The sequence below is a fragment of the Spermophilus citellus genome (genome assembly GCF_964194105.1).
Source record: "Spermophilus citellus genome assembly, chromosome: 6".
In the NCBI taxonomy this organism is placed as follows: Eukaryota; Metazoa; Chordata; class Mammalia; order Rodentia; family Sciuridae; genus Spermophilus; species Spermophilus citellus.
In genome coordinates, this window is record NC_138187.1 from 124,308,277 (window position 1) to 124,333,817 (window position 25,541).

The 25,541-nt window shown below is 46.2% G+C and overlaps 2 protein-coding genes across 3 annotated transcripts in view; one reads left to right on the top strand and one right to left on the bottom strand.

Moving 5' to 3' along the window:
• Window positions 1–1,313: 1,313 nt before the first annotated feature.
• Window positions 1,314–11,243, bottom strand: NENF (neudesin neurotrophic factor). Its single transcript, XM_081297484.1, has 4 exons — window positions 10,981–11,243; window positions 3,672–3,732; window positions 2,830–2,933; window positions 1,314–1,616 (listed from the first exon to the last, which is right to left on the bottom strand). The coding sequence occupies exons 1-4, from the start codon at window positions 11,155–11,157 to the stop codon at window positions 1,440–1,442; spliced, it is 519 nt and encodes a 172-aa protein (XP_081153610.1). The 5' UTR covers window positions 11,158–11,243; the 3' UTR covers window positions 1,314–1,439.
• A 7,907-nt stretch (window positions 11,244–19,150) lies between these two features.
• Window positions 19,151–25,541, top strand: part of PACC1 (proton activated chloride channel 1) — a 39,682-nt gene continuing 33,291 nt past the window's right edge. The window contains exons 1-2 of one of the 2 annotated variants that reach the window (XM_081298656.1): window positions 19,151–19,373; window positions 22,307–22,403. In XM_081298656.1, coding sequence (XP_081154782.1) covers window positions 19,182–19,373; window positions 22,307–22,403 — 289 coding nt within the window. In that variant the 5' untranslated portion in view covers window positions 19,151–19,181. The remainder of the gene's footprint in view (window positions 19,374–22,306; window positions 22,404–25,541) is intronic. The other variant, XM_081298657.1, reaches the window with a different exon arrangement.

The following is a 25,541-nucleotide window of genomic DNA, read 5'->3' on the forward strand; positions in this document are numbered from 1 at the left end:
GGGGTGCACCCACAGTCAGTTGCTATTTACATTAATAACAAAGCTTTATATCAAAGAAATTCATCTCTACTGTAAAAGTTTCTGGGATCAGCCAAACAGGGTTTCTCAGCCTTAACCTGATACTTTGAACTAGATAATTCTTTGTAGTAGAGGGGTATTAATGGGTAGATATAAGATGTCCCCCTAAAACTCCTATATTAACGTAGGAGTGTGAAATGATTGGATTGTGAGAGCCATCACCCAGTCCATCCTAGTTTAAATGGACTTATGTGGGGTTGAACAAGTGGGGTTGCCTGGAGATGTTGAGTCATTGGGTGTTTTCCCTGAAAAGGTGCATCTTCCATTGACCCCTTCCCTGCACCCCCTTCCTCCTAACCCCATCATGAGTGAGCATCTTCCTCCGCTGTGCCCTTCCCCCATAGCGTGCTACCTCATCTTGGGCGCAGAGCAATGGAGTCAGCCATCCATGGACTGAGACCTCTGAAACCGTGAGCTCTAAATAAAGAATTCCTTCTCTAAGCTGTTCTTATTGGCAATCCTAGTGACGGAAATGCAAAAGCTGACTAAAACAAGGGGCTATCCTGTGCATTATAGGATGTTTAGTGGCATCCCTGGTCTCTAAATGTCAGTAGCACCCTGCAGTTGTTGTGACAGCCAAAAATAGAAAAATGTCTCCAGACATTGCCTACTATTCCCCAGAGGAAATATATCTACCCTTCAAGGGGGATTTTGTCCTGAAATCTGGCCTCATAAGGCATGTGTGTAACCATTCTTGGAATGACCACCCACCAGGCTCCACCATGCTGGATTCTGGACCTCCTTACCATTCTCCAATTGTAAATGGGGCTGCAGCTGGTCGGGTGCTCGCCTCCTTCCCCACAGCCCACCTTTTCAACTAATCCCTCTCTGTTCCTGACACACTGCTTGCATGGTCCCTTTTACCTGGCACCTATACAGGGAGGGGCACAAAAAACTGGACTATGAACTATGGACAGGCAGCACAAACCTACCCTCCCACAAGAGTGACAAGGCTCCCAGGAGGTGACATATGCAGAAGAATTCTCCTTTTCCAACAATAGGAAGTTTATTTTTTCTCTCATTATAAAGTAAACATCGTCACAGAAGAAAATTTGGCAAGTATAGAAAAGTATAAAGAAGAAATAAAGGTCACCTCTTATTCACTGTTGAGAGGGCCAATGTGGACAGGCAGGAGGCCTCCCCCTAGGGCTATTATTAGCACCCTCACTGATGTGCATGCAGGAATACCCAGGCAGGCAACACGGGACCAAGGGCAATAAAAAGCATTCCCACTCTTCCAAGTTCATTTCTGCTTTATTCAGATCCAGGTGACTCAGAGGCTTCAAGCAGCCTATTTTGTAGGAGAGGGAGCACCTGTTCCCCAGTTCACTCTTCAAGAACCTCCTCCTGCAGGTGGAACATCAGAACTCATCCTTTATGTCAAAATGGGGCTGATCTTCAGGCTTGAAGTCCAGGTTGGGGCTACCGTCCTCATTGAGAATTCTCCGGGCTGTGTAGCCAACGATGGGGTATTTGGCCTTGTACACCCTGGTGAACACGTCGTCCAGGGATTCCAGCTCCTTGGCTGTGAGGCCCGTCTTGGGGAGAAAGAAACACAGGGGTGGGCATGAGTGAATCGGGTTTGGTGTTGGTCTTTCTCCAACCCTGTCTCACAGCGTTCCTGAGACCCACATGCAAGAGAAAAAAATATCTTGACGAGCCACATAGTGTGTGGGGATGGGTTATGGTATGGGGAGAGCAATGGCTTCACCATTTTTTGCTGTTTGATGTGGGAATTAAAGACCCTGTAGAGAACACCATCCTGGGTGGGGTGTGCTTTGGTACAGCCTGTGTCTACTTTCTCTGTCCTGATTCCTCTTACTGCCCTCTCTACTCCTCCTGTTATACATAAGGTCCATGTGTCAAAGTCTCGGTCTCTGGGTGATACTATTGGGAAATGGTGGAACCTCTAAGAGGTGGGGTCTAATGGGAGGTCACTGGGGGCATGACCTTGAAAGGGATTGTGGGATCCCAGCTTCCTTTTCTTTCTCTTTTGCTGCCTGGCCCTGAGGTAAATGGTGTTGCTCTGCCCCATGCTCCTGTCATCACGTTCTGCCTCATTACAGACTCAAAAGCAATGGGGTCAGTTGATCGTGGACTGAAACCTCTAAAACTATGAGTTGAAATAAACCTCTTTTCTTTATAAGTTAATTATCTCAAGTGCTTTGTTTCAATAACCCAAAGCCAACTAACATATTTCCCCTTTTCTTAATTTCTTGCAGCTCAAAAATTGGATTTCATCTCAATGTTGATTTGATATTGAGCACATATGGGGCAAATAACAGCCTTATTATGGGGATCAATTTTTTTTAATGCTATATTCTCCTTCACAGAAACAGGAGCATAGAGGGAGACCTTGCTTTTCAGTCCAGTTCATTCACTAAGCTACCTAGAGTGGTTGGCAGTGGGGCAGGTCTCAGAGATGAACAGCAAACCTGCAAGAGGCTGGGATGTGGTGAGTGCAAACTGTGAGAGGGATCAGGCTGCCAAGGGAGGCTGGGGCCAAACTATGAAGATCACTGAGTTAGATCACAAGTTCACAGGAGTTTGGACCTGATCTTGGGAGGTTTCTGAGTAGATGTGACACAGTAAGGTAATCTACTTAAGAAAGTGATTGAATACCACACCAAGTGGACTAGAGGGTAAATAGGCTAAATTTAAAAGCTCTGCTATTGCCCTCAGGGTTTAAAAAAAAAAAAAACATGGCTGAGGGTATGAGGCATTTTGTCAAAATCCCATAATCTGGCTTACGATATCATGGGTGAGGTCTGCAGGATCCAGGGACATCTTGGCCACTCCTCTGGTGGAGTCCTTCCCAGTCAAGGCATTATAGGGGGCTCCTCGTCCATAAAACTCTGTAGTAGGGAGGAAGGAAGAGTGTGGGTGTGCAGGCGGCACAGCCAGGAGCCTGCACATGGAGGCTTCTGAGGTCCCCAGTGCAAAGAAAGGCTGCAGGCCCGCAGACAGACAAAGCTACGAAGATAGAAAGTCCAGCAGCCGGCTCCCAGTCAGCAGGTGGGATTTCACTAATTCAAACATGGAACAAATCATGCACATGAGCTGAGAGGTGACTTGGGGGGAAATGCAAAATGAAATTAGTCCTCTAAAAATATTACAAATGCAAACAAGAAAAAAAATGTCTGGCCTCTTTAAATATTGGTGGATGCCAAGTCTATGTCTGGTCATCAGTTTTGGAATTAAACAAAAGATGAACCATTACAAAACTACTTCCATGATATCATTTGTAGTTATAAGTAGGGAAACCATTATTAAGTGGCATCAAAATGTTCTACGATGCCAACTCCTTGCTAAGGAATATTTTTCTCACTGCTTCATTTAGAGTCAACCATCAAGTTTGAATCTGATTCTATGGGCAATGGGAAGCCATGGGAGGCTTCTGAGTAGGAGCATGACATTAACAGGAAAAAAATCTGTTGATGTAAAACTCTGACAAAGATTAACTCAATTCTGGTCATTTAAGATGCAAGGAAAAGAACTTTCCCAACATTGTCTTCCTTTCCTCACACCTGCAGGTACCCACTGTGGCTCCCGAGATCCCCCAAAATAAAGACTTAAAATGCCAAACCACTTACCCTTTCCAGAAGTGACATCAAACACCACTCCCTTCACTGCCAAGTAGATAGGTTGATCTTCCTAGAAAGTAAGGGAGAAACTGTGAAGCGGAAACAAAGAGCCCGGCTCTTACAGGACAGAGTTAGTAAAATCTCTTCCCATCACGAGCTGTGCAAAGAGCGGTGGATACATCACAAAGCCTGGCTCTCAGCCACCTTCCCCAGCAATGTCACGAATGCTCACGAAACCTTGAAAAATTCACAGCATCATGACAAGAGCACTGCAATCCCTTCCTTAAAAACAAAACAAAACAAAACAAAACAAAACAAAAAACCAGGAATTGGAACAACTTCTTGCAGATAAAAATTCAAAAGAATATTAAATAATGAATGATTTAAATCAGTCCAAATGTCCCCATCGTCCATGGACATACATAGATACAACCAGTGTAGATGATCTAGTTTATATTTCAATTTTTGTAGGCAACATTTTTTCACATAACATTTCCACATATTAGAAAAATGGCTGTCACTTAAACAGCTCCACGGGGCCCTATCTTATATGAGTGACACCATACTATACACCTGCTTGTTTAGCTAGTCTTCTGTCTGGGGCTTTTGGGTATTTCCATTGCTTGGAACTATAAATGTGAGCATTATGAATATCTTCCTATAAATTACTTTGTAATTTGTCAAGTTACTTCCTTGAGGTTTATTTCAACATATGGAATTCCTGGGTCAAAGGACACAAATAAATTCCTTTAAAAATCATTAAAACATGTACAGTGGCAGAAATGTGCAAGCAATGCTATTTGTCTACAGTTCTACTAACAACGGGTTATATACTTTATTTTGGCAGTATTAGTGGCTATAAAATGTTCCCTTAGAAACTGTACTACCCCACACACACAAAAAAAAGGGAATAATACAAAAGCACAGGGAATCAGGCTGGGGTGACTGTCATGGTGCCATGTCACCAAGGACCAGGTCTCTCTTCCATCTCAACCCATCAGGGTACAGATGAGCAGGAGGCTCAAAGGCCCGATGAAGGGGGAGTTGCTGCTGGGTCTCAGGATCTTTGGCTGCTTGGCTTCTCTCTGGGGCAGCCGTGGGGTCCTTGCTCTTGTGGAGCTCACAGCCAAGTGTTTTTTTGACCACATTTAACAGGCAAAGGAGTTCAGCAACTTACACAAGGAAACGTACCCCGCTGCCACATGACTTGTCAGGCCTCAATTTCTCTAATGTCACATGGGGACCCCACCTTCCTACCCTGCAGGAGTGCCGGAGGAAATTGTGTTTGGAGAACCTCCCAGCCCAACATGGGAGCTCAGTAAATGGTTGGCTTTTGTTATTCCCTAAAGACAGGCCTCAGAACTTCCCTGACTTTGTTGACACTTGTTAGGCCTCAACTAACAAGGGTCATTTAAATGGAGTAGCTTCACGTGGCAGCAGACTGCACTTGTCATTGTGTCAATTTACCGCCTTCACGGTGATGACTTGTTGTTCCTCAGCTTCGATTGCTTCTCAAGTGGAGTCTCGTGTTTATATCAATTTCTAAAATAAATTACAGCTGGGCTGGGGATGTGGCTCAAGCGGTATCGCGCTCGCCTGGCATGCGTGCGGCCCGGGTTCGATCCTCAGCACCACATACCAACAAAGATGTTGTGTCCACCAAAAACTAAAAAATAAATATTAAAAAAAATTCTCTCTCTCTCTCACTCTCTCTTTAAAAAAATAAAATAAAATAAATTACAGCTATAATTACAACAGTTCGTCATATTTTCCATTCTGTGGACTTTTCTTTGATATTTTTTCTTTTTCAGTGTGCAAAGAGTCATAGAAACATAATATACATGCTATAAAATCATGCATTTTGACTGGGTGCAGTGGTGTATGCCTGTTAATGGTGAGGCTGAGCAGAGGATCACCAGTTTGAGGCCAGCTTGAGCAACTTAGTAAGACCTTGTCTCAAAATAGAAAGGACAGGGGGTATAGCTCCACAGAGCACCCGGGGGTTCAATCCCCAGTACCAAAACAAAACAAACATCTTTATCACTGATGCTCTCTACTTCTTCAACAGTGAAATATTTATCTCCTCATTAAACTACATACTAAAAGCTGGGGAACTCATAGTGAAGGGGTAGAAAGGTGTGTTTAGCACTCCTAGGGACGTTGCTCTGACACAGATGTGGCAGAGGTGAGCAGAGGAGGGGTCTTATCAGCTAAACGCCAAGTGAGTGGTGCAGAATAATCTGTTAGCTGGAATCCACTGACAGCAGGGCCTCACCACAGATTTTCAGGTCTGGGAAATGAAGACCAAGAGGGCAGAGGGTGGGCAGAAGCCCTGGGAGCATAAATAAGAAGAAAGGAGAAGAAACGAGAGACGGGGATAAAGTCATGCATTCATCACCAGCTTCACCCCATGATCTCTCCATCCCCTCATCTACCTGGATAGGTGAGATTTTTTTCTTTTTAATTTTTATTTTATTTATTTATTTTTATGTGGTGCTGAGGATCAAACCCAGTGCCTCACAAGTGCTAGGCAAGTGCTCTACCGCTGAGCCACAACCCCAGCCCTCATAGGTGAGATCTTTTGTGCCCATTTAAATGACCCTTATGGATGTTCATTTTGGAGACATCATTTTATCTGTTTATGACTATAGCAGGTCATAGATAATAGCAGGAGGGTTGTCTTTTTGCCAACAAAGCAAAGTAGGAGTCACCATGGTGTCACACTCTAAGTGCAAGTTTTCAAGTGAAACAGGCCTGGCTTTGAGTTGTGTAGCCTCTCTGTGTCTCAGTTCTCTCCTACACAACAGGAGGATAATAAAAGTCCTTACTCAATGGGTTAAGATTCACCAAAGCATGGGGCTGGGGATGTGGCTCAAGCGGTAGCGCGCTCGCCTGGCATGCGTGCGGCCCAGGTTCGATCCTCAGCACCACATACAAACTAAGATGTTGTGTCTGCCGAGAACTAAAAAATAAATATTAAAAATTCTCTCTCCTCATCACTAGAAAGGCAATTTGTAAATCAATGGAAATGTAACTGATGTGACACAGCAATCTGTATACGGGGTAAAAAGGGGAGTTCATAACCCACTTGAATCAATCTGTGAAATATGGTATATTAAGAACTATGTAATGTTTTGAACAACCAACAATAAAAAAAAAAAAAATTCTCTCTCCTCTCTCACTCTCTCTTTAAAAAAAAAAAAAAAAGATTCACCAAAGCAGGCTGGGGTTGTGGCTCAGTGGTGGAGCGCTTGCCTAACACACATGAGGCACTGGGTTCGATCCTCAGGACCACATATAAATAAATAAATAAATAAAGGTATTATGTCCACCTACAACTAAAAAATATTTTTAAAAAAGAGAAAAGATTCATCAAAGCAAGATATGAAAGGCCATTAGCAGTTCAGGGAAATAAATGTTACTTTCCTTTAAGTTTTAAATATTGTAAAAGCAAAGAGGAATCAGATAACCAAGTGGAAGGAGATCACAGAGTTTCCTAAAGGAAAGTGTGTTGTTGTTGTTTTGTTTTTGTTTTGGTACCAGACATTGAACCCAGAGGCACTTAACCACTAAGCCACATCCCCAGCCCTTGTTTTATATTTTATTTAGAGACAAGGTCTCCCTATGTTGCTTAGGACATTGTTAAGTTGCGGAGGCTGGCTTTGAACTCGAGATCCTCCTGCCTCGGCCTCCCTAGCCGCTGGATTGCAGGTGTGCACCACCTTGTCCAACTGTTCCCCCACCCCCCACCAGTAATTCCCAAGTGACAAGGACTTTGGAGGAATTTGAAGTTGAAACAGGAAGTGGCCTTGAAGACAATCTATCAACACCTTCATTTTGCAGATGAGGTTAATTGGGTCCAGGGAGTTGAAGTGACTTGTCCTGAGTCACAGAGTGAACAGAAGGGAGGCAGGACCTAGAACCCAGAGCTTAGGGATCCAACGTTCAGTCCACTCTCTTGCCCTTCCCACCAGATGGCACACCCGCACTGGCCTAGCTCTAGGAGAGGAACAAACAGGTAGTGGGTGAGAGGGACCCTACAGAAGGAGACCAGGGCCTTTACTTTGCTTTTGGGTCTTGGGTTTGCCTCACCAGCTAGGTTTCTTTCCTTCCTGTGGTCAAGCAGGGGCCAGTGGAAAGTGCCATGACAGCACCACATTGTGGGGGACACAAAAGCAGTGGAGCAAACAGCCTTATCCCTCAACTGGCCAGTGTTTCAGAGCCTCCAACACCCTCAGAGCCTAGACCAGAGCCTGAAACAGAGGAGTTCCTCACTGGTGACTCTTATTTATTTATTGTTGGGGGTGGGAGGTGCTGCAGATGGAGTTTTTTTTTTTTTTTTTTTTTTGAAGACAGGATCTTGCTAAATTTCCCAAGCTAGCCTCAAACTTGTGATTCTCCTGCCTCAACCGTATGAATAGCTGAGATTATAGACATGTACCACAGTGCCTGGTTTTGCATGGGTTTTTTTTTTGTGTGTGTGTGTGAGTTGTTTTTTTTTTTTTTTTTTTTTACAGAAAAAAATTCTTGCCCACCAATCATCTAAGATCATATTTTTCTTTTCTTTCTTTGTCTTTTTCTTTTCTGGAACTGGGGATTGAACCCAGGGATTCACACATGTGAGGCAAGTGCTTAACCACTGAGCTACATTCCAGTCCTAAAAAATGTGTATTTCTCACCACAGAGGCATTGGTAAACGATTTCTGGGTCGTGGGATGAATTTAATGATTTATCAACAGCTTTTTGTAAAAATATTTTTTTTAGTTGTAGATGGACATAATACCTTTATTTTATTTATTTATTTTTACGTGGTGCTGAGGATCGAACCCAGGGCCTCACACTTGCGAGGCAAGTGCTCTGCCACTGAACCACAATTCCAGCCCCTCAACAGCTTTTTTTTTTTTAAGACAATGAAATAGGAACTAGTAGGAGAGTTTGATTAGCTTTAATAATAAATTAACAAAATAATAACAGCTAACATTTATTAAAGTTTATGCTAAGCATTATGCCAGGCTTAGTCTAAGCACTTTGCATATTACTGTCAATTTTTTTTTTTTTTTTTAGTACTGGAGATTGAACTCAGGGACACTCAACCACTGAGCCACCTCCCAGCCCTATTTTGTATTTTATTTAGAGAATGGGTGTCACTGAGTTGCTTAGTGCCTTGCTGGCTTTGAACCTGTGATCTTGAGCTGCTGGGATTATAGGCATGAGCCACTGTGCCGGGCTACTATCTCATATAACTCATTATAACCATTATAGGCACTCCTGTTACAACCATTGTGATAGTGAGCTTTATGTTGATTTGGATAGGCTACTGAACCCAATTATCTGATTAAACACTCAATGAGGTGTTGCTATGAAGGTATTTTGGAAACTTGATTAATATCTACCATCAGGAGATGATGATCTGATACTCTACATAAAGGTGAGTATCAGATAATCTGAGTGGGCTTGATCTGATCAGTTGGAAGGCCTAGAATTTTCCCTAAGGACAAGTCTGACTTGATCAGTTGAAAGGTCATGAGGTTTCCCTGAGGAAGAAGTTCCTGATAGCTTGCCCTACAGATTTTTGACATTCCTAGCCAGCTCCCATAATTGTGTAAACAATTCCTTGCAATAAGTCCTATCCCAGGGGCTGGGGAGGCTGAGACAGGAGGATTGCGAGTTCAAAGCCAACCTTGGCAATGGCAAGGCACTAAGCAACTCAGTGAGACCCTGTCCCTAAATAAAAAAACAAAATAGGGCTGGGGGTGGAGCTCAGTGGTCAAGTGCCCCCAATCAATCCCTGATACCAACAAAACACTCTAAGAGTCTTTCTGTCATCCCAGGTACTATTGTTGTACCCTCCATTTTGAACTGTCTTTCATTGGATTCTGTGCTGAGGGTCCCCAGGACCACCCCACATATGGAAGAACTCAGCATATGGTTGTATTCACGGCTAGAAGGGGAAAAGAAAGAGATAGAATCTGGAGTAAACTCTGTGCAGACTTCTTTAAACTCTCTTCTTCCCTTGACATACCCTTCCCCCAGCAACACAATGCAGCCCCCAGGAGCGCCTTGTTGCCCAGGGAAGCCCATTAGAGACTCAGCACCCAAGTTTTGTATTTGGTCTGAGTGCTGCTGCATACAATGTTCAACATAAGCCACACTATCCATATGTACAGCAGAGGCAGGTAAGCCACCCTTACCGTCAGGGAGGGGTGGGAACATAGGAAATCCAGTCACCAACCAAGGGCCACCCTTGCAAGCTGGACTTTCTAGAGTGCAGGCCTGCCATGTTAACTATTCTCTAAACAGATTCCCTGACTCTGCACCCAAAGATTGCATCTCTTAATACCCAGTCACTTCCTTGTTGTGTCTCCCTCCTATGTCTTCATGGACCCATAGTTCTAACCAACCTTTTAAAACCTGATGCCCAGGGCCAGGATTCCAAGTCTCCCTTAAAATCCTAGTCCATCTAAAACCTACTAGGTCAGAGAGTTTGAGCAAGAGAAGATCCAGCCACTTCCTGCTCTACCATTAATGGGTGGCATGCCTGTCTCCTCATCTATGAAAGCACTAAATTGGTTTCCCCAGCTCTGAAATGAGATTATACTGTGCTCTCCCCACCAAACCTAATGTCCTGACCTCCCCTTCTAACGTTGCCCTGCCCTGGTTCCCTCACAAGGCATGGGGTCCCCCAAACCTGATGGGCAGGTGGTTGTGAGTTTCTGGAGTCCTCCACACTACTGGCTGAACTGGATGTGGGAATGGGTGTGTTGGGGGATTTTGTCGCTAATCCTTTTCCCGGTCTGCGCTCAGCCCTGGCTCGGGCTCATCCTCAAGGGCACAGACACTACTTGGGTATGCGGAGGAGGCCCGGGATCTAGAGGCAGGAAAAGGAAGTGCAGGAAAAGCCTGGATGGTCCCTGGACCTGCCCCAATCCCCACCCACCCAAGGAACAGGCTTTGCTTCCCTCCCTTCCTCACCTGCCATTCCCCAGTGAATACGCAGGGTGACCGCCACCAGGTGATGCTAACATTAGAAACAAAGTTTTGCGGTTTGTACACAGACTACCAGCAAAAAGGCTGGCTCCAGGCGGCAGCTCCCGGGGAAAGGGAAGCGCCGGAGAGGGAAGCGCGGGCCAAGCAGGGCGCCCGACTCTGGAGGACTCGCCCTCACCCTGGAGAGAGGAGGCCCAGCCCGCCGGAGCTCGGGCTCCGGGAGGGGGCGCCCGCCGCGAGCCGCGCGTCCCCAGGGCGCCTCCCGGGTCCCGCCTCCCTCCCCAAGGGCAGCCGCGGCCCCGATCCCTAGGCCCGCGCCGCGCCCGCCTACCTCCTCCCCGCCGTAGCGAGCCAGCTCCTCCTCGGTGAAGAGCCGCACCGGGGGCCCCCGCTCCGCAGGGCGCGGCGCCTGCCCAGCCTGGGCTGCGGGCAGCCCCGGGGCCAGCGCCAGGACCAGGGCCAGCGCTGCCAGCGGCCGCAGCCGCCACCCCGGCGCCGGGCCCGCCATGGTGAGCGCGCAGCGCTGGGCGAGGAAGGCCCGCGGCAGAGCCCGCGCGCTCCCGCCCCCCCCCCCCCGCCCGCCCAGGGCCGCCCCGAGGGCGGGGACCCCCCAACCCCCGCCTCCCTGGCGCTACTGCTCCTCGCAGCGCAGCGGGGCCACCCGCCTTCTGGAAACTTGGGAAGTAGGATGACAACCCCTGCTCCTTACCCTAAACTACCCACTGAAAGTTAGCACACGACAGATGTCAGTGTAGCTCCTTCATTAGGTTCACGAATGACACTTATCAGCACCTAGGCTGGTATATTTTAAAAATAGAACCCCAATTTTATTAATTCGCTTTTACTTCTCCCTTTCCCCCCAACCCCCTCTCCTTTTGTTGTATTTAAATGTTGAGTCCCCAAAAGGATTTTTGCAAAGGGTAGGGCACAACACAGCATGTAATAAAAGGTAACATTTGTACTAAGCTAAGGTCACTGAATTATTCAGAAAGTATTTTTTAAGGTCCTTCATGTACCATGTTACTGGTGACCCATCATTGGTTAGGACAGACTCATGCCTACCTGGAGCTTACATTCTATAGGCAGTCATGAAGTTAGCTAGGTAAGTAGTATGTTAGGTAATAAATACTAAGGAGAAAAATAAAGCAGGTCAAAGGAATTAGGAAGTGCGAGTTGCCGCCTTAAGTAGGCTGACCTGGAAAGACCCTATTGAGGAGTCTGTATAAAAATCTTCTGGAGGTGAGGGAGGGAGCCCTGGGGGAAAGAGCAATCTCTGAAAAGGACCAAGTGCCTAAATGCTGGAGAAGGAGAATGCCCCACCTCCTGGAAGAACAGCAAGGAGGGAAGACCATGGGAAATGAGGTCCAGGAGGTAGCAGAGTAAGGTGAGTGGGTGGAGGTGGAATCTATGGAACCACACAGTGTATTTTTAAAATACATGGTCTTTTATTCAGAGTGAGTGAAACAGAAGAATAAATTGAAGTGTTAACCAAATAACTCTGGCTATTATGCTGAAAATGGACATGCAATAATCCAGGCAAGTGATGATTGATAGCGGCTTGGACCAGGGGATGTGGGGAGAAGTAGCTGGATTTTGGATTTGTTTTGAAGTTGTGGCTGATTGGATTCTCTGGCCAATGAGATAAGGGAAGTGAAGGACAGAGACTAGTTATGGGTGATCAGGGTTTTGGGCCTGAGCAGCTGGAAAGATGGAGTTGCCAATTACTGAGATAAGAGAAATGGTAGGAGGAGCAGGTTTTGGAGGGAGACCATCAAGATCAGTTTGGAGCTTTTCAGTTTGAGATACATGTTAAACATCTAACTGGAAATAGCAAATTGGTAGTTGAATATATGAATCTGGAATTAGGGGAGAGTAATACATTTTGGAATCATTGGTGCATAGATTACATCTAAAAAACCACAGAATTGGATGAGATAGCCAAGGAAATCCATATGGGGAGAGAGAAGGCGGGGACCAAGGCCTGAGCTCTTTGAGCCTGCCAACATTTGGTGGTTGGAAGAACTGGCAAAGGAGACCACAGAAGGGCTTACTGTGTCAGGTACTGGTACCAGCACTTTTATGCATATTAACTCATTTAAGCCTCACTATAGCTCCATAATGTAAAAATTATTATTATCCCCCATTTTTCAGATTCTGAAACTAAAGTGCAGGGACCTAAAGTATCTTGTCCAAGGTCACATAGCAGGTGGCAGAAGCAAGACTCAAGCCCAGGCCACGTGTTCTCAAGTCTGTCCTAACCACCAGGTTATAGCTCCCCTCAGTGTCTGTACTAAATGTTTACACATTTACTTATTCAACAGAATGGGCTTCTGGAGTAGAATGACCTTAACAGGATCTGTCCACTAGCCCTCTGAATCTCAACTGTGGCCTCAGTAACATGCCAGCCTGCCCTTTTCATAGGATTGTGTTGAAACTAACAATGATAATGGACATGGAAGGTTACGTAAACTTTGCTGTACATGACACAGGACCTCTGGATTAGAAGAGGCCCTTCTAAGTTCCTGGGGTAGAATGGCATGGCCCTTTACAGCATCTGTACCACAGAGTGTGCTGCCTCTCTGCCCAAGTCCTTTCTTTTTCTATAGGGTGCGTCAGGACCTTTGTTAAGTCAAAAGATCCTACTGTAATTTCTACTGATCACATGTAGCTGCCTCCTCCTTGGGGTGCCGAGAAAGCATATAACTCAATAATACGTTCATATGCCCTTGGTTTCTCTAGTTGTCCCCCACCGCCCACCAGTTGTCCTTTCTTTCATTCTTTCTTTTGTTGTTTTTTGTTCGGTACCAGGGATTAAACCCAGGGGCACTTAACCACTGAGCCACATCCCCAGACTTTTTTATTTTTTATTTTGAGACAGGGTCTTGCTAAGTTGCTTAGGGACTCGCTAAATTGCTGAGGCTGACTTTGAAACTGGGATCCTCCTGGCTCAGCCTCCCAAGCCGCTGGGCTTACAAGCATACACCACCACACCTGGCCCAGTTGTTCTTTTCTACCTGAACCCAGATTCATTTTTTCAAACTACTTGGAATCAGTCAGCCACCTTCAAGGAAAATAGAAATTATTCTTAGCAAAGCAGAATGGCTGTGATATAGGTAGTAAGTTACATAGATGATGGAAGAGGCCAAGACAACAACCCCAAGGCAACCTAGAGAAGAGCAATAGAAGGAAGTCACCATCCTGCCAGTGGGAGGGAGGAGGTGGTATTTAGTACCAGGCTCCTGCAGCCTGGGTCACCTGGCGGAAGCTAGACTGATATGAAGCTGTTGTGTAGTGCATGAAGTCACAGAAGAGCTGCTGCCAGAGGCAGGGAAGGGCCTAGCAGTTGTATTTGAAGGCAAAGAGGAGAGTGCAGAGGAAAACCCTGGCTTTTCCCTTATCATGACACCTTCTAATCTCTGGCAATACTTCCTTGACCTAACTCTGTGGAAACCAAGCACATGGGGCCAGTTCCTGCAACCCGCAGTTGAACAGGAGAGGGGAAAAATGGATCTGAGAATAAATAAGCCCAGGATCAGCTCAACCCAATCTCCAGTTTCTGACCCCTGCCTACCTCTCTGATCACACTGCCTTCTCCAATTTCACTGCCTCCTGCTTGTGCTTCAGCAGAGGGCCTTTGTACTGTGCCCATGCTCTCTGCCAGGGGATGCAGAACATCATGTGCTGGCCCCTTGTCATTCAGGTCTCAAAAGTAGCTACCATCATAAGGTCTCTCTCTCTTTCATGAGGCCTCCCTTTGCTAAGAGCCACAGCCAAGTAATATGATGCATGGCATTTTTGGTTGAAAGGTGACGCCAGCTAGCCATTGAGATGATATGATTATGTTAAGATTTACATTCATATGGATATTGGACTCCTGCTGTTCACCTCGGCCTGCTGCGGGACTCCTGGAGAGTTGTCATTGGTTGGGGAAGTGCAGTAGGAGGGAATTCCGGGGGACAAACTTGCTCTGGGGTTCCGGGAGAACTGGGGGGGGGGGGACGCTGCGTGTGATCTTCCCGGGCGCGTACCAGGCATTGGCGGCAGTTTCAAAAAATAAAGTTTGTTCTTGCTTGAGTGGCTCGTGATTTTGTGCCCAGCCAGACTGCGGCATCCCTTAATGTTGCTTAGATAAATTAGTGTACCCCACTCATAGCTGCTGTCATGCCCTATCATATCTATTTTTTTTTAGGTACCCAAGATTGGACTCAGCCCTTTTTATTTATTTATATTTTTTAGAGATAGGGTCTTGATAAGTTCCTGAGAGCCTCACTAAGTTGCTGTGGCTGGCTTTGAACTTGCAATCTTCCTTCCTCAGCCTCCTGAGTCCCTGGGATTATACGTGTGTGCCACAGTGCCCAGTTTTTTTTTCTTTTGAGCTTTTATTGCTAGGTGAGATTGTTTTTGTTTGTTTAGTCAACGACTATTTGAACAACTAGTAAAAGAAGAACACCATCAAAGGTACTGGGATTCAGCAGTGCACAAAGAATACCACCTTCAATGGGGGAGGGGAGAAGGAACAGGGGACTGGAGGGAAAAGAGCAGGGAATCATGCACTGAAATCGAATTCCATGCATGTATGAGTTTGTTGGGATGAAGCCAACTACTGTGTATAACTATAAAGCTCTAAAAAAGAAAGAGAGGGAGAGAGAAAAAAGAACTATCTTCCTGGTGCTTCCACTCTCATGGAGGGAAACTGAAAATAAATGAATTGGTCAGAAGGTGCATGTGTTAGTAAGAAAAGTGGAGTAGAAGGATTGTTGAAAATGGAGTTTGCTGTTTTAATGGGTTTCTCAGAAGAAGGTGATAAGTTGACATTTGGAAAAAGATCTGAAAGGAGATGAGGAAGTGAGTCATGTGTACATCTATTTCTTTTGAATGTCTAAGTGACTTCTTTTGGATATCCAGTGCAAAGGTGCTAGATTTTTTTTTTTTTTTTTTTTTTTTTTTTTTTTTTTTTTTTTTTTTTTTGTGGTGCTGGGGACTGAACCCAGGGCCTTGTGCATGCAAGGCAGGCACTCTACCAACTGAGCTATACCCCCAGCCTGGTGCTAGATTGAAATGTGCTCAACATCTTGGAGCTGGGGAGTCGGGGAGCATGAGTATTAGGAAAGGTGGGTGCTAGAGGACAGATCCTTTGGGCCTTGTAGGTCACTGTGGAACTTTGGATTTGGAAGGGTTGGAGCAGAGAAGCCCTTTGATCTGACTTTAACAAGCTCTCCCTGGCTGCTCTGTCAGGAAAAACCTACATGGCATCAAGGGTAGAAATAGCCTGGCCGGGAGGCCACGGAAAATAATCAATGAGAAATGCTGGAGTGGGTGGCCATGGCAGAGGCGGTGAAGAGTACTCAGATTCTGAATACATTTTTAAATTAAAGCCATGAGGATTTGCTGATTTAGTTGTGGGGTGTGAGGGAAAGGGAGGAATTGAAATGACTCCAAGAATTTTGGCCACAGTGAATTCAAGGATGGGGTTTAAAACAGTGTGGGGGAACGATGGGAGGAGCAAGTTTGGGGTAAGAAGATTCCCCAGTTTGGCTTTGAACCTTGAGATAACCACTAACACTAATCTACTACTTAAAATGTGCCAGATAATGTTCTAAATTCTTCACATCTCAGAGTTCTATGAATTGGTGGTAATGTTCCCACATTACTTGTGGGGTCACTGAAGCACAGGGAAATTAATTTCCCAAGGTCACAAAGTCAGGAAGTGGCAGAGCCAAGCCTGAGAACCGGGGGTTCTGGCTACAGGGTTTGTGCTTTCCATAGTTGCACTCTGCTGCTGCCAGGTGGGCATCAGGGGAGAAGAGGCACAGGAAGCTGGGCAGTGAGCCTGAGCCTCAGGGGAGAGTGGGAGGCTGGAAATCATGCATTTGTATACACTTGGGGACTGTGTTGGTTTCCTAGGCTGCTGCACAGAAGAACCACAAACTAGAAGGCTTTAAAACAACAGGAATTTATTCCCTCAAGGTCTGGAAGCTACGAGTTTGAAATCAAGGTGTCAACAAGGACATGCACCTAGCTTCTCTTGGCAGCTGGAAATCCTTGGGATACTGCCTATTGTTTGGCCAAGGGATGGAGTCAGGACCTGGGAGTTGGGACTTGTAAACAGCATGTGAATAACTGAAGTCACCTCAGCTTGCAGCTGCATTACTACAACGTCTGCTTCTGTCATGACGTGGTCTTCTCCCTGTGTCTGTCTTCACATTATCTTCCATCATTTTTTATGCACACAAGGCTTATTGGGCTAAGGAATCCCTTCACCACACAACACATGGTTAGTGTTCCCACAGGAGTAATTTGTCCAAGTACCTCTGCCAGACAAACCAAAGTGGTAGAGTCATAAGTGACCTTTTGATCTCATCTTAACTAATTACATCTGCAATGACCCTATTTCCAAATTTCTAAGATACTGAAGTCAGAATTTCAACATATTTTGAAGGGACACCATTCAAATCATAGCAGGAATCTCTAGGGTTCAGATGGTAATTCCATCACGAGACTAGAGATGACCACTTCACTAACTCCTAGGGAGTAAGGAGAAAGGAGAAGGTCACTCTGTAGCGCTGAGATGAGGGGGAAGTCAGTACAGGAGGCTGAGAAGGAGCAGCAAGCCAGGGAGGAGCAAAGTGGGAGGTGCCCTAGAAACCAGGGAAGAAAGTGTATCACGGAGAAGGGAGGATCAGCTGAGTCCAGTGTCCTTGATAAATCAAGAAAGAGAAACATGGTGAAATGGCATCTGATCTGACAACGCAGAGGTCATTTGGGACCATGATAACCACTGTTCTGTTGGAAAATTTGATTAGTGTGTGCTCACAAGGGAAGGGGAAGAGAGACCTGGGGACATCAAGGACTGAAAGCTCTACTTTATGGTCTATCTCTGTACACTAGCATGGAAGAGCCACAGAAGCAAGAATATTGGGCTATCATTCATTTGTATACCCCAATGCCTGGCACATTTTATTTATTTTTTGATACTGGGGATTTAACTCAGGGGCACTCGACTGATGAGCCATATTCCCAGCCCTATTTTGTATTTTATTTAGAGACAGGGTTTCACTGAGTTGCTTAGTGCCTCACCATGCTGAGACTGGCTTTGAACTTGTGATCCTCCTGCCTCAACCTGCAGAACCATTGGGATTTCAGGGGTGTGCCACCACACTCTGTGTCACATTTTATTTTTTAAACTATGTTAAAAATTATATTAATCAGTTAATCTCCTCAAATAAGGGAGACCATCATTTCCCAGTTTAGTCATACCAACAAAGAGCAGAGAGGTACGATAGGACTGAAATAGATTGCTTTAGTTCCTTCCAGTCTAAAATTTTATGATTGTGTGACATGTTCTACCAACCACCTTTGCATGAAGGCACTAAAAGATTTAATTAGTTGATTGTTTTAATTGATAAGTGAAATGACTGGTGTTAAGTGTTCTATTCACATTTAACAAATGTGCAGTTGAGTGCTTACAATGTGTTGGGTGCTATACATATTGTCCCATTTAATAGATGTAAGAGCAGAGGGCCTGGGGTTGAACAGGTTGATCATGAGAGGCATGGGACCTCCCACTGTTAGCTTCAGGAGGCCCAGGATGATCTGATGTGGTTGGTGCTACTGTGCATGTCAGCAGGGAAGAGGCCCAGTGGCCTGAGTGGAGGGGGCTGCAAAGCTGCAGCTGCTGGGGACACAGAGCAGCATTCACTAAGGCATAATAAGCAGCCTCTATCTGCTTCACCACTAAGCAGCTCAGGGTGGCCACTCAGACCAGCTAGCCAGGCATGGGAGATGTGGGTGGTCCTCAAGTCCACCCTCCATAGGGCCAACACCCAATTCTCTGCCACATTTAGGGCTCCCTGCTTCTGCTGTGGTTGAATAACACCTCTGGGTGGTCACTGCACGAACTCTCTTGGCTCCCATGAAGCCCAGTGAAACAGAGCAGGTTTTAGCAGTTGTGTTGAGGCAGAAACAGGTGAGCTCTGTTCATTGCTAGATTACAGGGTGAGGGGCAGAGCAAGGACAAGAACTAGGACTCCCGACTCCAAGTGTGTGCCTCAGGAATGATGGAAAGAACATGAATTCTGTAGTCTACTCTTGGATATATAATCTTCACTTGATCACACTGTTCTTCTTCCATCCTTTCTGAAACAAGATACCTCAGTTTCCTCATCTGCAAAATAGGGAGAAAAATATTCCTCCTAGAGGGGCCCTTGAAGGATCAAGGGCAGAAAGTGAGAATGCTTTGTAACATGCAAAGCGCTCTTCCAGACATTTATTGCCGAACCAAGCTTCCGCTTGCAATTATAGATTAGGCGGTCCTACCCATCTGATTTGGCCTCTTTGTTCCACTTACCCTCCCCCTCCAACAGAGAGAGGAAGTGAGAGACAAAGAGGCACGCGCGTTGAAGGCCGGGGTTTGGCCGGGCCCAGCCAAACACTTGGGCTCCTGTTTCCCAGGGGTGGCGAGGGGCGCCCTGCCAAGAACTACATTTCCCTGCACTTCCTTCGCCCGCCCGGGCGGCTGCAAGAGCGAGGCGCATGCGCCTAGCGCGTCACGCCTGGTGTCTGGGACGCAGCTTGGAACCGGTCTTGCTCTGCGGAGCCGGCAGGTCCCCGGACTGCAGCTGCGGTGCTCACTCCCTGCATCTCCCGGGCTGTCGCGGACTCAGGTGTACCTTAGCCCTGGTCAGTGCCATGATCCGGCAGGAACTCACCACATCCTACCAGGAGGTACGAGGGAGCAGGGGAAGGAAGGGAGTTTCTTGTGAGGCGGAGGAGCGAGGTCTCGGGATCCTGGGGGTGGGGTGCCGGGGAGCTCGGGCTGCGTGGGGGCATCCGGCTGTGCAGCCAAAGGGCGGGGTGAGCGCGTCCTCAGAGGGTCCCGGGGTGCCGAGGAGCTACTCAGCAGGAAGGAAGGAAGCCGGGTGGCGGCGCGGGTGCCAACCTCCTCCGGATGCTGCCAGTCGATTGGCCGGGGGATGGAGTCGGGTCCCTGGAGCCGCGACCCGTAACCAGCAGGTGAATGATTAAAGCCCCTTTGGTCCCGGTCCGTAGTGCGGCCAGTCGACCGAAGCGAGGTTCTTTGCAACAAGTGGAACCGGGTGCGTCTTTCTCGCGGCGAGCTCAGATGCGCATTGGGCATCAGCTCTCCTTTAGCTCGAGGCCGCGTGGTCCCCGTGGCTGGTAAATGGCAGGGATCATTATCTCTTGTTTTGGTGGCCACCTAACTTTGAAAAAAGTACTTTCACCGACCTTGCTGTTCTCGCTCCTCTCCCTTCCATCTCACCTCCTCCCACGACTTTAACGATCACTTTCTCCAGTTCTTTGTCTCTTGTCTGTAATGAGTACAAGCTGAGGCTCCAGCTTTTCCTTCCGAGTACTCTTCCTCCTGGCTTCTTAAGCCTGTGGGTGAAACTGCTCTCCTCTCTCCACCCGAACCTTGGTCATCTTTGGTAATCTTCCTCTCCTATTCTCCTCCACTGTGCTCCTCTCACTTGCCAAGATTACTCAGGTCCACATCTTCAACTCTTCCTCCAGTTTGTGTTCCTGTGTCTGTTCTAATCACCCCCTCATTCTCCAGTCTCATATTCTCCACATTTGCTTTGAGGGTCTTCCCTGACCCCAGAGCCTTTTCCTTTCATAGCCCTGATGCTGGATCTACCCAGAACGGGCCAAACTTCTCAGCAAGGATTCAAAACCATGTACAGCTCAACTTTTTATGTATTACTTTGACTATCTCCTCACCCACTTCAGCTTTGGTCATACTAGACACTCACTGTTCACAAATGAGTTAGTATATGGAAAGTGCTGAGCTCAGTGTCCTCAGAGAATGACCGGTAGTTCCTTCTTTAGGGAACTTTGGGGTCCAGATTTAACAGGATCCTCCTGGCTCCACACACAGTCTGCAGTATCTCCTCACCTAACAGGGCTCATAAAATATTTATTAACTTATGGACTGTTATCCCACTTGCAAGGGCAAGGCCACAGGTGAGTCAGTTGCTCACTGGGGGCATTCCCATGGTGGATGGTACTCTGAAGTCCCAAGAAGATTGCCCAGATAATGACTTGCATCTTTCTTGCCTGAATTATTTGAGTGGACCTAGCTCTGAGATAGGTGTCTTTGCTGAGAGGAAATTTTGGCTTTGAGGGAAGGGGTAGGCAAGGAGGTGGGCTTATTATGGCTGCAGGTATCAAGAAGGGAACTGGGTAAGAGGTTGTTGCTGTGTGGGTCAGGATGAATCCAGGTGAAGCTGGGATCATAGAACTTTGAGGCTTCCTGGTTCTAACAACCTCATCTCATTTTGGCCAGTGAGACTCTGGGGTTCCCTTTTGTGGGCTCGTATAGAGGCCTGTATATTATGATGTCTTCCCCAACCTCCCAGCTCTCTCCTTTTTATTTTTTCACTTTGCTTTTTTCTTTTCTTTTTTTTTTTTTTTAATGTGATTTGAGGGCTTGAAATTGGAGGTTTTTGCCTGATTCTAAAGGGCAGGGGTGTATGCTTGGTAAAGGAGATGGAAGAGAAACAGATGCATAAGAGTTTTTTTTTTTTTTTTTTTTTAACTCAAGTCTCTTGGAGGTGAATTTTTAATTGAAGTACCTTGAAAGTGTTAACACTGTGTACCTGAGAAGACACTTGGGAAAACTACCCCACTGCCTCCCAATTCAGTGACAGCTCCTCCTCCCAACTCTGACCTCTCCTGCCCTCCCTCCTAATTTTATGGAGACTGGTGATTATCACTGTTATCCTTTTTGTCTTTCTCAGTGGTATAATTTCTCCCCTTTAACAGGTGAGAACACTGATGAAGTGAGATGAGGCTGGCCTGTCACCTGGACTTCCCTTCCCACTTGGTTCTGCCATTTGCAGCCCAAGTCAGTGGACTTTAGCCAGAGTCCTAGAGAGCTCTGACTGCAACTTCACTGTTCCCTTTTCTCTCTCAGCCAACTCAAAGCCACTCTTCCTCTTCCTTTAGGAAGAGGTTGAGCACTTGGGCTTTGGAACTAGACCAACTTGGATTGACTCCTAACTTTTTCTTTCACAAACTTTATGGCCATGGTGTGTGTGGTAGGTTGAAAGAGATATGTTGACATCCTAACTCTGGGTACCTCAGACTGCGATCTTGTTTGAAAATAAGGTGATTTCAGGTTAAGGTAAGGTCATACTGAAGTAGAATGTGGCCCTAATCCTGCATGACTAGTGCCCTTCAAGATGACCCTGTGAAGACACAGGGAGAATACCTTGTGAAGATGGAGTAGAGATTGGAAATCAGATTCATCTGTAAGCCAAGGAATGAATGCCAAGGATTGCTGGCTGACATCAGAAGCTAGGAGAGAGGTATGGGATGTATTTCCCCCCACAGCTCTTGGAAGGAACCAACCCTGCCAATATCTTGATATCAAACTCCTAGCCTCCAAGAAATGTGAGAGAAGATAGTCCTGGTGTTTTAAGCCATTCAGTTTGTGGCACTTTGTTACCGAAGTCCTAGGGAACTAAGGAAGTTCCTTGAGTTTTCTGAACTCTATTTTCCTGATTTGTGGGTCACACTACATCATGTGGTGTTTTTGGTGACAGTTCAGTGAGTCGCAGCTTCTGCTTTCTTATTTTGGTCTAGAAAAGCAAGGCGGACGCAGCCAACCTGTTCTCCCGCTTTGCTTTTCCCCTTAGCTGAGTGAAGAGTTGGAACAGGTGGTCGAGAACTCAGAGCAGGTGGACGAGCAGGACAAGGAGACAGTCAAAGTCCAAGGTCCAGGTGTCTTGCCAGGTAAGTAGGTCGGGTGCTGAGGGCGGGAGTGTTGGAAATCAGCTGTGCTGATGCTGCGGCTGATGCTGCGACTAGAGGCCCCAGTCTAGGTGCCTTGCTAGCTATTGGAGTGGGAGAGCCCCCTGTCCTGCACCCTGGTGTCAGATCAAGTACTGTCCTGTCCTAGTTCTAAAGCCATGCATATTTAACCAGCATCATGACAGAGGATATGTCTAGGCTGGTACCTACTCTTTCCTAAGGCCGGATCGTTGGATTCAGTGGCAGATGTTTCGAGTCTCTGTTCTTCCATTCTTCCTCCCAGGAAGCTGCTGGCAGGAGAGCCTGTATGTAATATGCCAGTCACTTCCCAGGCCCCTCCAGGAGATCTCATAGGCCCCCAGTGCTTAGATATCAAGGCCTCTCCATACTGCTGCCCAGCTGGGTGAGCCGGGTCCTGTCAGTCAGTGGCCTCTTACTGTAACTGAAAGCTCGGTTCCTGTCCCCAATGCCAATTTAATAATGAGGACATGGTTTTGAGAAAAAAGGAAAAAGAAGATTTATTGCTTTGTTAGCAAAGGAGAAACACAGGGGCCTTCTGTCCCAAAGGCTTTGACTCTCCCAATCAGGAGGGACGGGGGTTTTAAAGACACTCTTTAAGGGTTACATTCCAGGTGTGCTCTGGGCGCCCCGATGGATTCACTTATTAATTTGGGAGATATTCACGTCTCACATCCTCAGCTGGTGGCATCTCCTTCCTGTATTGGGGTGTGTGTAAGGGCAGTTAACTTGGGGAAGAAAAGATAACCCTGTCTCCCTAAACTTCTTAGGGAGGTGGAGAGGGGAGAAGAGAGAAAAAAACATTTTTTTAAAGAAAGAAGCCTTAGAGCAATGGAGTCTGTATTCAGAAGGTGAAGGGACCATATTTAATCATGGAGCCTCAGCCTCACAGCCGTGCCTTATAGTTAAATTTCACACAGTCGACTCCTCCCTTAGCTTCCATGATGTGACACCTCTTAGGCTGCTTCTTCCAGACTCCTTTGAAGCTACCCTCCAGCTCTTGGCTGTTAAATATTTGTCGTAGGCCCTCTTCTCTCTCTAGGAATCGTTCCCCTGCTTCAGTCACAGCTTGCTCATATTGGCTCTCGTGTTTACCCCTCCAGCCCAGAGGGTGCCCATGAACTCCAGACCTGTATATTCAACTGTCCACACCATAGCTCTGCATTTCTTCCTACCATAGGACCTTTCTGTTATTGTTTTTTTTTTTCTTCTCCCTGGAAATCTCTTCCCTTCTTCACCTAGTTAATGTCCAGTCATTTATCAGCCTTGAGCTTCTCTCACCTCCTGGCCAGATCCTTTCCCACCTTCCAACACACCCCTGCTTTGCAGCTGTTGCTGCTGGAGTAGTTTGTTTGACTCATATCCGTCTCTTCCCCTACACTGAAACTCCATGAGGGCAGGCAGGAGTCTGTTTTGTTTACCACCTTGGCTCTGACCACTCAATAAAGATTTATGGAGTGAGTGGAGCCCCGGCAGGACTGTAGCCTCTTGGTGGGTTGGGGAAAGTGGAGTTTTCTTCCTTTGATTCCTGTATTTTGGGGGGAGGAGAATGGAATGTGGAATTCCTTGGTTCTACCTGCTGTTAAGTCAGAGAAGACTGTCGCAGGAAGGAAGCTGGAAATGCAGCTGATGTCCCCTGACTGCTTCCACAGTGTCAGCTTCTGTCACACCCATTGCCACGTTTAATTTTCTTAACAACCCTGTGAGGTGGTTATTATTTTATAAATGAGGGCCTGAGATCTCTCTCAGCCTCAGGGAGATTAAGTAAAGCAAGACTGAAATGAGCTCTGTCTGACTCCAAGCTTCTACTCTACCAGTGGTTTTTTTGTTTTGTTTTGTTTGCATTACTGGGGAATGATCCCAGGCCTCATGCGTACTAGGGAAGTATTCTATCACTGAGCTGCATATCAGCTCTTTTTATTTTATTTTTGACACAGGGTCTTGCTAAGTTGCTCAGGCTGGCTTTGAACTTGTGATCCTCCTGCCTCAGCCTCCTGACTAGCTGGGATTACAGGATGCATCACAATACTGATTGGGGGGGGGGTTCTTTAATTGACACTTAATTATGCATATTTATGAGTTACAAGGTAAGGTTTGAATACCTGTATACAAATGGTAATGACCATACCATAGTTATTAGCATGTCACTTCATACGTATTTACTATTTCTTTTAGGTAGAGCATGAAAAAATCTCTTCTACTGAGTTGGGTAGAAGTGACTCCACTCATGATCCATGTACTCCAGAGGCAGAGGGAGGGGGTGTTCACCAGTTTGAGACTAGCTTGGGCAACTTAGCGAGACCCTGTCTCAAAAATTAAAAAAAAAAAAAAAAGGAGCAGGGGAGCTGAGAGTCTATCTTAGTGGTAAAGCACATCTGAGGGGTTCAATCTCTAGTACCAAAAGAGGAAGAAAAATTGAAACGAAATATAAACAAAACCCTCACCAGGTATGGGGGCGCATGCCTGTAATTCCAGAGACTCAGGAGGCTGAGATAGGAGAATCATGAGTTCAAAGCCAGCCTCAGCAACTTAGCGAGGCACTTGCAACTCAGTGTGACCCTGTCTCTAAATAAAATATAAAAAAGGGCTGGGGATATGGCTCAGGGGTTAAGCACCCTTGAATTCAAGTCCCAGTACTAAAAAAAAAAAAAAAAAAAAAAAAAAAAAATCCCTCTTGCTGTTTTGAGTGCATAGCAAGCATTTTAATGTTAACTTAAGAGTCACCCTGCTATGCAAGAGGATATAAGTAGAAGAGGAAGTTATTCCTCTTCTACTTATATCCTCTTGACCTACCTCTCTCCACTTTCCCTGTCCTCATCTCTGGTAACCTCTATTCTGTTCTCTACTTCTGTGAGTTTAGCCATTTTAATTATTTATTATTATTTAAAAAAAAATGTTTATTCTAATTTATTATACATGACAGCAGGATCCATTTTAATTCATAGTACACATATAGAACACAATTTTTCATTTCCCTGGTTGTACACAAAGTAGCGTCACACTATTTGTGTCTTCATACATGTACTTAGGGTAATGATGTCCATCTCATTTCATCATTTTTTGTACCTCCATATCCCCATCCTTCCCCTCTCTCCCTATTGG

What these genes read in the sequence shown, in the direction of transcription:
- NENF (XM_081297484.1), bottom strand. Translation starts at nt 11,157, where the DNA reads ATGGCGGGCCCGGCGCCGGGGTGGCGGCTGCGGCCGCTGGCAGCGCTG. An exon ending in CTCGCTACGGCGGGGAGGAG is followed by an intron (nt 3,733 to 10,980) that starts GTAGGCGGGCGC and finishes CTTACTTTCTAG; the next exon opens with GAAGATCAACCTATCTACTT. An exon ending in TGATGTCACTTCTGGAAAGG is followed by an intron (nt 2,934 to 3,671) that starts GTAAGTGGTTTG and finishes TCCCTACTACAG; the next exon opens with AGTTTTATGGACGAGGAGCC.